This window comes from Netta rufina (assembly GCF_964035555.1).
Source record: "Netta rufina genome assembly, chromosome: 3".
Lineage (NCBI taxonomy): Eukaryota > Metazoa > Chordata > Aves > Anseriformes > Anatidae > Netta > Netta rufina.
This window is the reverse complement of record NC_140125.1, coordinates 73,503,666-73,517,039: the sequence shown is the minus strand read 5'-3', so window position 1 is coordinate 73,517,039 and position 13,374 is coordinate 73,503,666. Positions and strand designations below refer to the sequence as shown.

Below are 13,374 nucleotides of genomic sequence, written 5' to 3'. Positions count from 1 at the left end.
AAGAAAATTGGTTGATGTTGGATACCCTTTATGAAACACAGTTAGATTGATTACAGGGTACCTCAAGGACATTTTCAGAAAGCCCACAGCTTTACAAGGTGAATTGATTACAAAAATATTAAAACAGGAATAAATGGTTGGTTTCCACAGTGCAGGAAAGTCACTGGCAGATCCGTGCTCAGGCCCATGCTGTTCAACGTAGTGACAAACAATCTGGTTAAAAGGGAACAAATGGCTCGTATGAAGTCATTCAAAGTTGTAATGAAAAATCCAATGTTACTTCATAGAAATTGAAGGAAAAAAAAACAACTCCCACTTTATTAAGCCAGAGAACAAATCCATGGTGAGATTACATGTTTAATGCTGTATATAGCCTTGCTCTTCATCTCAGTAACACAGTGGAACTAACACAGGAAAACAAGAGGAACAAGCACGGCCGTAAGCATGGAAAAGCTGCAGCAGACCAACAAGAAGACTGACCAAGATCTCCAATGGAAAAAAAAAAAAGACAAACAAAGTTATGGCTGAGATCTCTAATGTAAGGAATGACAACAAAATGGTGAGTAAAGAAAATGACTGATTTGTTTTCCAACATGAGAGATCAGGAGATACCAAGTCAAACTAGAAGGCTGTTAAATTTCACGGGTCTGAGCCAAACAGAGCTACTTCATCACACAAGGTGCTGGTGAGCTGCAGACCTGCCTGCAGGAGGTTACCACGTATACAGAACCCATGTACATATACCTGTTCAAGAAGCAAATGGATAAATCTGTCAAAAATCAAAGCCAAAACAAATTCACTGAGGAAAAAAAATCAGTAAATACAGAGACATTGGCCCAGCTGAAAGATGGCATATTAGAAAAATATTCAGGCATGTTACTGTTTGTTTGTCCTTTTCTCCTGCTCCTCATTATGTATCCACTGCTGCCCTCTCATCTAAGAGGACTGGGGAACATTCCAGCCCTTTTTCAACTACAGCACGGATGCTCTGACCTAGCCAAGCATCAGGAAGAAAAAGCACTTTGACAGAGAATATTTACTGCAAGAGAAATACATGGCAAAGGCTGCCAAAAGACATTTTGGTTTTGTTTGTAATTAATATATAGGCTTCCTCACTGAATACATATTAACTTTCAAGATGATACATAAAACCACCATTAAAAAAAGGAAAAAGGAAAAAACCCTACCTTAACATAATGCCAAAAAAAGTTAAGAATAAATTCCCATACTACAAGACTGCATCATTGACCTGTTTGGGACATGTGATCTCATTTACCATCCTTTCTCTTGTATCACACTTGTCCCTCAATTAGTCACTGGTCATCTACATGCGAGCCACTGCAGATTTGAGACCTCCTGCCTTAGTACAGTGCTGTCAAGCAGCCTAGCAAGGGCCGGAGCTCTTAAGATCTGCAGCTTTCAACTACCAAGTTTACTTTCTGTTCTTCCAATATACAAAGGCTTTGTCATTAAAAACACAGGAGAATCAGATTTATGCCTAGCAATTACACTTGTGGTTTCATACTTGCTGCTCTTTCTCAAGAAGATAGTCGTGACCTCCGTCCAAATGGAAAAGAGAATATTGATGTTTTAAATAGACAACTTTTTGACAACTTAAACAAGGGCTGTTGTTAAACAGCTCACAATAGACATTCTAGTGCTCATTTACTGCACCTTCTAGCTTGTACTTGAGCTTCTCAGTGCCAGCTCTTGCAGTTTAAACTGCCTATCTCAGCCTTTTTGTAGCTGTTTTTGCTGTACCCAGATCATTATCTACTGAACATTTCTAGAAAGCTGAACATGATAGTTGCACAGCTGCCAGCATTACCAGTGTAAAAATATATTTTTAAAACTCTCTTGTAGTAAAGCTTTTAGAGTAGTTGCTATGTACTGATAATATAAATCAACAGCAGGAGTAGACTTACAAGTTCTATCCTCCCCCAAACTAAATTTTACAAAAAAAAAAAATCCAAAAAACTAAACACTCTATGCCCACAGACACTTTTTTCCAATACGTACTTAACACAGTTACAAAATACACAATCCACACAGCACAACATATAATATCAGTGACCAAGACCAAAACTGCCTATCCAGGTTCCTACCTGCACTACCTTTCAATTCTAACATCAAAATTGCAGTCCAGTAACTAAAAATTATGCTACACAACCAGACATCCATTTCTTAATATCCGCATTTTACTTATGTTTTGTATCCTAACATTCCACATTCATGAACCTTTAGTTAGAATCACATGAAATAACCTATTTGCATAAAAGATACTCAGTTATTTGTTACATTAAGAGCATGAAATTTTGATTTGTGTTTTCCACACCCATGCAGCTAATGGGAGAATTAATTAAAAGCATTTTGGTAGGTCACACACTTGATTACAGCTTCAAAATGAGATTACCCAAATAAATACTACGATCTACAGCTGTATGGGTTCTCATTCAAAGACTTTTCCCCATACAGATTCCACTGTTAAGGACTTACCATAGGTTACAAACGTTCTTCTTTGTTGCTCAAACATGAAATCATTGATGTGAGCTGGTTCTGCATATCCAGAAAGCATATTTCTAGGTGCAGCCATCTGCTGAGTCCTAAATGGGTTTTCTGGTCCAAACTACATAAAAAATGTTAAAGAAGGTAGATCAGAATTACTTATTTCTTACTTATGTGTGTGTACTTTTGGGAAAACAAACAAACAAAACAGGAAAAGAATGGTTTGTCTTTCAAAAATGGTAACACAAAGTCACTTCAGCTTTCTGTTTCTCTCCAACTACTGAATAAGCATCTTAGTCTGTTATTTCACACAGTGATCACTAACACAGTTGCTCTGAACAGCTCATTTCATGATTGAACTTTCTAGCCTGTATTACTGGTACAGAAGACAAATCAATATCAACTGTTTGGCAAAAAAGACTTCTATTCAGTATGTGATCAGTACAAGCATGTTCAGAAGACAAAATCACAGCGTATTGTCCCTTAGAAGTGGGAGATAGCAAGTCTTATAAAACTCTTGTAGTTAATATGGAAATTACACTGCCAACACCACTTTCATGCATCTAAAAAGCAACTAGGGACTTGCTGCATTATTCCAGAAGAAACACTTAGGAAGCCCTGCCTTGCTTTTCTTTTTGCAAAATGACAAACGCCAAAGGCTTCCTGAACATACCATGGACAAGAAGAAGTATTTGAACAGTGATTACAAACACATACAACATACAGAGTAATAGCAGTAAATACCAGTTTATGTATTTCCCCAAAACTGTTTTGTAAACACAAAGCACAACTGATGCAGGGATTTCAGATTGATGTAGGGCCATCTTAGTATGAATAATTCAAGGAACTGATCAGCTTTTATCTACCTGGAATGCCAACTCCTGATTTTACAACATACAATCTGTACAAAGAAGTTAAATAGTGAAAAAAATATAAATGCTTGACAGCTATTTTTATATTTCAGATAGCCTGTTGGTTATAAAATAGAAAGTGGCTCACATTGCACCATCCAGTCCAATTTGCGCCTAATATGGTTTTTCACTATACACCTTAGAATAGCTTAAGTTAAAAAAAAAAAAATCAACAAAATGCTGATGTGAATAGTTATACTGAAAGTGCTTGGATTTTAGTTAAAAACAATACATCTACAAGACTTCCAACAATTTATTTTGCTAAGTAGCTTGATGAAGAAATAGGAAAAGATGTGAAAATAGTAAGAGACCATTTTAAAACTGCTTGTTTTTACTTATAATGCTATTTTCCAAGCCTCATTTTTTTTTTTATTTTCATAGCTCTAATTCTGATCACCACTGTAAGATTATTCTCAGAAGTTTTATGCAGAATATTAAAATTCAAGTATTAAATGTGCCACCTACGTACCTGTATATAATCTTTTTTTTCAGTTTGCCCAAATTAGATTCTTAAATATAGCAAGCATCTAAATGCTTGTGAGGTATGTCTTATTTTACTTCTAGGTGAGATTTACAGAACCTCTGCCCTAAACCAAGTAGGTTTCTGCTCTAAATACCGATATTGTTTCTTACCTCGGGTGCAAACATGGTATCGTAAGTGGGATTGTACTGGACTTCCTTGATAGCAGGATCGAGGTGGACTCCTGTTTCCACATCTTCCTGAAATAAAACAGACAGATTAAAACACCATTTTTCATGTCCAGACTTTTAAATATATGACATTACCCCATTTTGACCAAATCAATGCTGGATTTCAGGTTGACACTTGTAGCACGATGAAAAGAGAAAAGCACTTTGGAGAAGGGAGGGAGGAAAATGCAAAAATAATGCTTTAAAGAAGAAATGCAGTCTAAAATGCACGTGGTATTTTGCATGTGTACTGTTATTAAAAGATTTCATGTACACACTCTAAAAACAATAGCAAGATTAGAACTTTTTTTTTTCCTCCCCAAGATGCCTGAAAACCAGATCTTCTAAAGAAGAGTCAACTAAAGCAGTCATCAATTCAATATCAAAGTGTGAAAGCTAAATTTCTACAAAAAGGTAGACAGTAGAAGGCAGAAGTCACAAGTAACTGCTTTGAAAGATGGTTGGAAACAGAAGACTTCTGAGCAAACATACGTATAACAATGAGCTTCAGAGAATCCAGTGACCCCTCACCTCCAAGTTCTTACCAAAAGGGATGAATGCAATTCAGCTTCAGTTTTAAAGCACGTTCCCAAGCTTGTCGTGAGAAAAATTTAACTTGATAGATGAAGGAACAAGAAAGAGGGGCTGAAAATACAGCGTAACTTCTCAGACAACTCAAAGGGAAAAACTCAGAAGGGCACATGCAGCCGAAGTGGAGGACAGACACGACGGGAAAGAAAAACTCTGATGAGGTGGCAGTGCTCCCAAAGAGCTGGTTTTGAAGGGCTCTACAAAGATTCATTTACTTTGAGCCTAAATTGATGTTCCACAAAGTGGAAGCTCAGTCCCACAAAGGAGAACGTTATTTTGGGGTGCTTCTACCAGCACTGCTTCCTGCAGCTTTCTTCTAGAATCAAGATGTCTGAAAGGGATTTATAACGTGTTTGCAGATTGATAACACTCCTAACAATCATACTGAAATTTACCTGGCATGAATATTTTATTAGCGTTCATCTACAACGGGATCCCCAAAGCATCTGCAACTCACAGAAGGAAGAGAAATGGCAGCAGATCCCATTTTAGCAGTCTCTTGTTTATCAGAGAATGACAGCATCTTGAAAGAGCAAAGTGACATGTTCTGTAATCGTCACCTGATTACATTTGGTTAAAATCGCTCCAAAAAATCTGTTTATTTTTTAAAAAAGCAACCCCATCAATTTTTTGGTAATAAGACTACTGTATTAGCAGGGTTTTAAGTTCAACTAGAGAGCTTCACACTCACGGTGCATCAATTATTTTAGCAGGCAGCCCAGCCACTGCCATCGCTGCCGTCAACAGGGAGGAGATTACAGGAGCAGCCAGGCAGAGATAAGGTAATCTAAGGGACCACGTCCCTCTGCTGTAGGGTTTTCCCCCCCCCAACTTTGGTCTCACAGGACATATCTTGATTCATCTAAAAGCTTAAGATGAGCAATTCATCACGCAGCTGATGCCTTAAGTGCGACTCAAGTGGCTCTGTGGGATGGGAGGCTAGCAGGAGCTAGCTGAAAGAGGAAATATCTGCGATTTTAACGATGGCCTGGGTATTACTTCAGGTGGCTTCCTGCTCAGAAATCATAAACACGGGGTCAGAAAGTTGTCAATTTAAACAGATGCAGTGTTCCCGTGGAGAAAGCCAATAAGACTGGCAGAGGCAGCTTGTGTTTGCCACAGCTTGGAGATGGTACAAATAAGGGCTTTATGGCATGCTGCAGGATTATTAAAGGTGTTAAACCCATATAGCCTGAAAAAAAGAAGAATTAAGGCTTTAGAAAGTAGTGTTTTACTGAATATGGCTTTATTGGAGTACAACACAACGGAGCTGCAAACTTCAGCTCTCCCTGTTCTCTCTCTGCTTTCCTCAGCACTGGTAACAAGAGTTGAGCTGCATTCCGTAGCATCATAGGGCAACACGTACAAGCTATTGAAAAGGGTCCAAAAGAGAAAAATCAAGAATGATCTAAGAAAAAATGACCTGTAAATAAAAAAATTGAACAATTTAATTTAGTCTAAAAGATTAAGATTATATAATTAAACAGAAAGAAGGACAGTAAAGCACTGACACTGTGCTTTGTTGATCCACTGAGGTTTGGTACATACAGGATAAACGCGTGTCTGTGCAGAATGACAGAGGTATCACCCCTGATGCAAGGAAAAAAAGGAACAGATGACATTTTATCAGTGAAGCACCTGGGGTATCGTTCTCTCTTCCTCTCCAATACTGTGATCATCTGCTTACTTGGAATATCAGGTTGATGATATACAGTTCAGATGTTATTTGGTTAGGTATATACAAAATTATTTCATCCTTAACTGCTCTCCTTTTACCTCCCCTCTGCTGTGCTTCGTCCTACAGCACTGTATCATGTGCTGTCACAGAGGAAGGGCACTCGGGGCTGTACCCGTGGCGTACTAGTGTTTCCCAAGGAATCTACCTCGAGGCACAGAAAAGCCAAGCACTGCACTGCAACTCCCCAGGGATCGCAGAAAGTCTGGCTGCTGCCAAGGTGTCCTCCTTCAGCCCTGCCGTAAAGTCCCTCTGGCCAGTTAAAAGTCAGCAGAGGCAAGAGCACAGGAAACAAAAGGGATTTTAGACTATTAATACAGTAAACCAGATCAGCTCTGCTTTTTATGGATTCTTCACATGCACCACAGTCCTTTTCTTCTTCAGAAGAACCCTACCTGAATGCCATAAAACAAAAACATTACAATTTATGAAAAGCACTTGATTTGTAGAATGCAAGACAGTTCAATAAAAATAGAAATATTTTTTTTTTTCTAGAAAAAGCCTGCTGGAAGTTTTCTTTGATATGTTTGAAAGACAAGACAAAAACACCCTTGACTTAGACACAGGTCCAATCCCTGAAACACACATTAAAGAAAAACCCTAAACAAAAGCCACAAGCTACAGTATGGGCGCAGCTAATTTTGCTCCTTCTTAAGAGGGTAATAACGATGCCTACGTTAGCACAACTCACAATCCTTTTAATCCACAATATTTTTTAAATTTCAGCCAAACACCCATTGTGCTAGCATGTGGCTGCCTTCAAGTTTAATGAGGGTTGTTGATGTATTTCGAAGCAGAATTTGACACTTGAAATTTTAACTGTTTGTCCAAACGTGAGGTTTAATGGCACAAAGCAAAGGTCATAGCTTTTCAGTTTCACATCATGCAAGCACGGAGTTGCAAGGTATCTGTACGCTTTTTTTTTTTCATGGACATTTTAGATAATAAACTTAAGATGTTCCCTTTTCCCCAAGTAAAATCATTGCTAATTAGCCAAATAGCTAAAACATACAGCTGGCTTTGCATAAGATTTAATTAGTTTTAATTATCCATTAGAAAAATGCACTAAATTAAGACCGCATCCCACGAGCTGTGAAGGCTTCAGCAGTTTGTCACTTACACATTCTTGCATAAATCGCTTGGGCTGTCAAAAAACAATACTCTCTTACTCTATAGATTTTTCAGATTTATTACCAAGAAATGAGTGGCATTTACCATGAGGCACCAGCAGTAATGTTTGGTCCTTACCAGCTTTTAGTCCTTCTACCCTTTCATGTACTCTAACAGTAAATGTCCATCCCACTGACTTCAGAAGGTGGTAGGGCCCTGGCACAGGCTGCCCAGAGGAGCTGTGGATGCCCCATCCCTGGAGGTGCTCAAGGCCAGGCTGGATGGGGCTTTGGGCAGCCTGGGCTGGGGGGACGTGTCCCTGCCCATGGCAGGGGGTGGAATTAGGTGAGCTTTAAGGTCCCTTCCAACCCCAACCATGCTGTGGTTCTATGAGAAGAATAAAAATAAACTGACGAGAGAAGTATATGTTTAATGGTATTCTAATGAACTAGGATAAAAATCCATCATCTTGCATGATGACAAGTTCTAAACATCTATGAGCTATTTTGTGTCAACAGAAATCAGAAAAGAAACCAAATTAAAAAGAAGCCAAGACATTCTCAACAACTCATCCCAGAAGTCACCAATGCTCATTATTGCTTCCTAATGGTCTCACAATGACTTTGTACCTTTCCTCTCCACAGATGAGCAAGAATTAGCTTTTAAGGAACATTAAGAAATTTGACTGAAGTCTATTCTTAATCCCTGAAGTAATATTTTTCTGGACACCTACGCACTGCCAAAGGTAAACGAGTTCCAACAGAAAAAATAGACTTGAGACTTCCAACCCCTTCCCACATTAAATGCACAATTTCCAGTTTCTGTACTAGCCCAGTCCAGTTGACTATCCTCTTCTCAAAAACAGTGAATGAGACACTGCAGATGAATAAGGGACCATCTGCTCCCATCCAAGTCTCACCCTGAGCAGACGAAGAATAAATATCCTCTCCCAAAGCAACAGTTGTAGCTGCAACGTTTCATGCGAATCTGCTTTCTTCACAGTATGTTCCATTTCCTAAATTTCCTTCAGCATTTTTAATTCACAGGTTTGTGAGCAACCTTAAGGTGATTTTTTTTTTGTATCAGTAGATGCTGTATGAAAAAATTATAATTGCTTTTGGCAAAGTCTAGCAAAACAGAACTTAGAAAACTAAAATAAGGGACTGAGAGTAAAAAAAGGGAACTGCTAGAGGTCTTGAATTGCAAGCTGAACTCTACATTCAAATCAAAGCCAGACGCTGAACAAACATTCATAACACACTGGTGGTAAACACCAAGGAAACGAGTCTCTATATTTGACTGTTTCACATTATATTCTTTTAATAATTCTTCTAATTCACTATCCATAGAAAAAACAACAGATGCCTTTCTTAGCCAATTTCTGGATACCTAATCCAGACCAAATGGGTTCTAGATAGCCAAGTGGCCATCAGTTAAACATATTCTGTGTTTTCCCTCATTGTGTTAACTGTAACTTTTTTAAGATGCTCAGTTCACAGAACTGATTGCTTTAAAAATGTAAGACACAAAGAGCCTGACCAGCCCCACATTACAGACGGATGGATACCATGCTGGGGATGAGGTCTTGATGGCTGATTCTCTCCTAGTGCCTCAAGTTCACAATGCTGGCAAAAAGCAGATAGAGGTTTACAGCCCACCAGATCCAACATAATTGTCTGGGAGCTCCCCATCCTGTGGCAAGATGCTCTTACAGATAGTCTTTGGACACTATCTCATAGTTTCATGTCCTTCTTACACTGTGGTGCCCAACTAGAAAAAAAAAAAACAACACCAGAAAATGCTGTGGCTGAATGAGCTAAGAATTATGCCCTGCTAATAAAGAGTGAGGAACCTATCCCTCTTTGAAGTACACTCAAATCCAAAGTCTGTGCAAGTTAAGATAAAACTCTTAGCCAGCAACAGGTACAGCGCTTACAATCAGTGAGTGGATCACCAGATAAATAAAACTTACATTCTCAATTGCCAGAAACACACCGTTGTGTGGCTGTTGTTCATATTATATGCCTAACCTGTCTAGCCTCCCCTCTTATCACCGTATTTTCTTACACATTTCTGGTCCCTTGTGTATGACACATCCCTGCACTTATGAGTACAGGATCCTCACTTGCGTCAAAACACCACTTGCACAAGCGATACTAATGAACTGTGACTTTCTCCTCACTCAAATCATCGTTTTTTCTAAAACTGTACGTACAGAACGATTGTGATTTGAACATTTATCTTATGTTTGTTCAGTAAGGGCTCTCTAATCCTAAAGAATTAGAGTGAAATCACGAGGGGGTGACTGGCAAGCTTCGCCTGCTGGCTGGTGGGCTGCTAGCATTTTTAGACAGAAGGTGCTGAAAGCAGGCTGTCTACAAGACTGATTGATACTTTCATGTTTTGGTTAACAAAATACTTGTGGTAGAAGCAGTCCTGGGTGAGCTGGGCGAGTCGATAAGATATGTGCAGGCTTCAAGGAGGGCAGCGGTGCTTATGTAGTGTGAGTGTACAACATAACGTGCAGGGGCATACATGAATAATAGCTACAACTCATAAACGAGAAAAGGACAACACAGGGGGAGATTTCTTGGTCCCTCTTTGCCAGAGCTCGGCGCCCCCGAGCCCTCACAGGGACAGGGGTCGGCCGCCACCGCCTCGCCTCAGCGCAACGAGCCCCCTGGGCGCCAAGACCCGAACGGCCCCGAGTGGAGCCGAACAGACCCGATCGGACCCGAGCCCAGCCGAGCCGAGCCGGACGGACCCGAACAGACCCGAGCCCAGCCGAGCCGAGCCGAACGCGGCCGAGTGGACCCGAACGGAGCCGAACGGAGCCGAACGGCCCCGAGCGGAGCCGAACGCAGCCGAACCAACCGCTCCCCCCCCCCCCCCCCCGGGGTCCCGTCCGCCCCGTACCTTCACGGCCACTTCCGGGGCCGAGTCGACGGGCAGCGCCGGGGGCGCGGCGGGCGGCGGGCGGAGGTGCAGCACGGCGTCGCGGCTGGCCAGCACGGCGGCGGGCCGGGGGTCGGCCTCGGGTTCGGGCTCCGAGTCCGGCTCCGAGTCGGAGCCGCCGTAGGAGGCGAGCGCGGCGATAGCCGCCGACATCTTGGCGCGGGGGTTGACGGGACGGGCAGGTCCTGGCAGCCGCGAGGCTCTCGCCGTGGGGCTCTCTTCGCGGGGTGAGCGGGGCGGGGCTGCGCGGCTGGAGGCAGCTGATTAAATCCCTGAATGCATTTTAAGGAATAAAGCGTGGGGTCCTGTGGGTTCTGCGGGCGCTCGAGGCGGGCTTCGCCTCCTTCTGTCGTTGGTGGCGTTTAACCTTCCAGGACCGCCGCGCGGGACTACAAACCCCAGCATGCCCCGCGGCGCCCCTTCCTTGCGATTGGCCGCCAGCGAGCCGGCTTCGTTACTTCACAATAGCGGGCCCCGCCTCCCTGTGGTGGGAGGGGCACAGAGAGAGAGAGAGAGAAGGGGCCGGACCGTACCACCTGCCCCCCGCGGGGGGGGGGGGGGGAGTGGAGCGGGGGTGTCCGTGCGAGCGGCTCCGCCCCCCGGCTCTGGCCCCTCCCCCCCCGCCCTCCCGCACCCGGTGCCCGCGCCCATTGTGCAGCCTCCGCGCCCCCGCCCCTCGGCGTGCGCCCGGGCTCCGCGCGCGCGGGGAATGGCGGCGGCGGCGGCCGTTTGAAGCCCCAACGGCTGCGGGAGGGGCGCGAGCCGGTAAGCGCCGTCAGTGGCGGGCGGAGGGGCGGCGGGAGCAGGGGGGCGCCGCCTCGCCTCGCCTCGCCTCGCCCTTTGTGTGAGGGCTCCGGGGGGCCGGGGGCGCCCGCGGCTCAGCCTTTGTGCCCCAAAGGGTGGGCAGGGGGCGGCTCGGTCGCCCTGCAGCCGGCGGGGAGCGCCTGGGGCTGCCCGTGGGGGGGTCCCCGGCAGCCGCGGGGCTGGGGCTGGGGGCTGCGCGGCCGGGGGGACACGCGTGGAGCCGCCGAGAGCGGGGGTGGTCGGGGTAAAGCGGTAAAATAAAGCGGCGATTCCGCCTCTCTTCGCCTTCCGATAACGCCTGAGCGCTTGGCGGCTGGCGAATGGGCGCCTGTGGGCTCAGGGGGGGCTCGCTCCGCACCTCACAGCCCGGCGGCGGCTCACGCAGCCTGTTAAAAAAAGTCCTCTCCGTGATTAATTAACGCTGCCTCCTGCAAATGTGCCGGGCGAGGATGCTCTGAACGAAGCCAGCCCGCAACGGCAGGTGGGAGGACTCGGGGTACCTGCCTTCGCTTGCATCCCAGCTCTCCCCCTTCTGTTTCTCCTCGCTTTGCCTCCTTTCTTTCAGTTTAATCCAAAATAAAATGAAAACGTCCTGCTTTCCATTACGTTCTTCCAGTTAAAAAGGGCTCTTTGGCACTTGCTTGTCTCTACGCACCGTGGTGGACCTACCAAGTGCCACCAAGCCTTCCTTCCTCCCCTAGGTAAAACAGGAATAAGTATTTAAAAATATTTCCTTGAGCAACAGAAAAAACATCTTTACCTTTTTTTTTTTTTTTTTTTCTTTTTTTCATCTGATAGATGACCGTAAGCCTTAATGGATTCCCCCCCCCTCCCTCTTTGAAACATTTATGGGCTCGTGCTTTTGTGAATCACCCAGCATCTAGGAAGGTCTCGCTGCAGCCTTGCCTTCAGTGGGAACGCTCGGCGCATCTCAATTTCACAAACTTCCAGTTTTCTTAGGCAATTATCTTTGAGACCTCTCCCCTTCTGTCAAACTTGATGGAATTCAGCCAGCCGGCTTCCAGGCTCTGTGGAGCACATGGGAGCCCCTAGCCCTCACCAACGCTTCCTGCGTCAGACTCGTTTCCTTAAAAAAGCCAGGGTAAAGTATATTACATCTTAACTCAATATGTCACAATTTTTCCTTCACATCGGTCCTTTCTTCCCTATAGTAGATAAAAAAAAAAAAAATCATCTGTTTCTCAGTCTTTTTAATATGTTTTGTCCTACTTTCTTTTCCCTTTCCTTGCTTTTTCATAGCGCCTTTTCCATGATGGATGTGTTTTATCTCATACCCTGTGTTTTCTGCTGGCGTTTCTTCCCCACAGAAGATGCTGCCTGTAATCCTGCTTGTGCTATTTTTTTCTATCTATATTTTTTTTAACACTCTTAAAATGCTGTCAGCCCACTTGCATATACGCTTGCTTCTCATCCACCAAGATGTAGGTCTGCAGTTTGGGGGAAAAAATCCCAACGCCATGCCAGATACTTATCAGACAGAGGATTGAACTAAAGTATGAGGCTCTGTTGTCCAAGGGAAATACAGTTTGAAAGAAAACAAGGCTTTTTGCCTCTGTTCCTATGCTTTTTGACTGCCAAGAAGAGCCATGATGGAAGTCTTATCGGGTTCCTATTCCTACATTCTTACTGGGGCTTTCTGTAACCTCCTGCTGGCACATCTGAGGTATCTTAATGTACTTCATTTAATTCTACCCCTAGGAAAGCAAAGCGCCCTTTATAAGTCATGCTCTGCTTTTTCTGCCACCTTGGAGCCTCTGACTGCTGCAAGGGTGACAATACCTCCGTTCCCGGTTTTGTTTTTTTGGACTGTGGCCCGGATCCTCAGCGATACCAAGGCGCCAGATTGCAATAGGAGTTGTGTGTTCCAGTACATCTGTGAATCAGTCTCTTAAGTTTTTGGGGAGGGATCTCGAGGTCGTCTGACACAGATTACAGGCTATAAATTTCGTGTTTACAAGACATGGTTTCAAAGAAAAAAAAAAAGAAGATGCAAGATAGGACTGGAAAACAGAACAGCTTAGATTGTCGTACTTATTTCAAATGACTTTGCAA

At 43.7% G+C, this 13,374-nt stretch overlaps 1 protein-coding gene across 1 annotated transcript in view; it reads right to left on the bottom strand.

Moving 5' to 3' along the window:
* Positions 1-10,683, bottom strand: part of CDC40 (cell division cycle 40) — a 35,656-nt gene extending 24,973 nt beyond the window's left edge. The window contains exons 1-3 of the mRNA XM_084285223.1: positions 10,459-10,683; positions 4,050-4,136; positions 2,497-2,626 (exon numbers count right to left, since the gene is read on the bottom strand). Of these exons, the coding sequence (XP_084141349.1) occupies positions 2,497-2,626; positions 4,050-4,136; positions 10,459-10,650 (409 nt within the window). The 5' untranslated portion in view covers positions 10,651-10,683. The remainder of the gene's footprint in view (positions 1-2,496; positions 2,627-4,049; positions 4,137-10,458) is intronic.
* Positions 10,684-13,374: the final 2,691 nt, after the last annotated feature.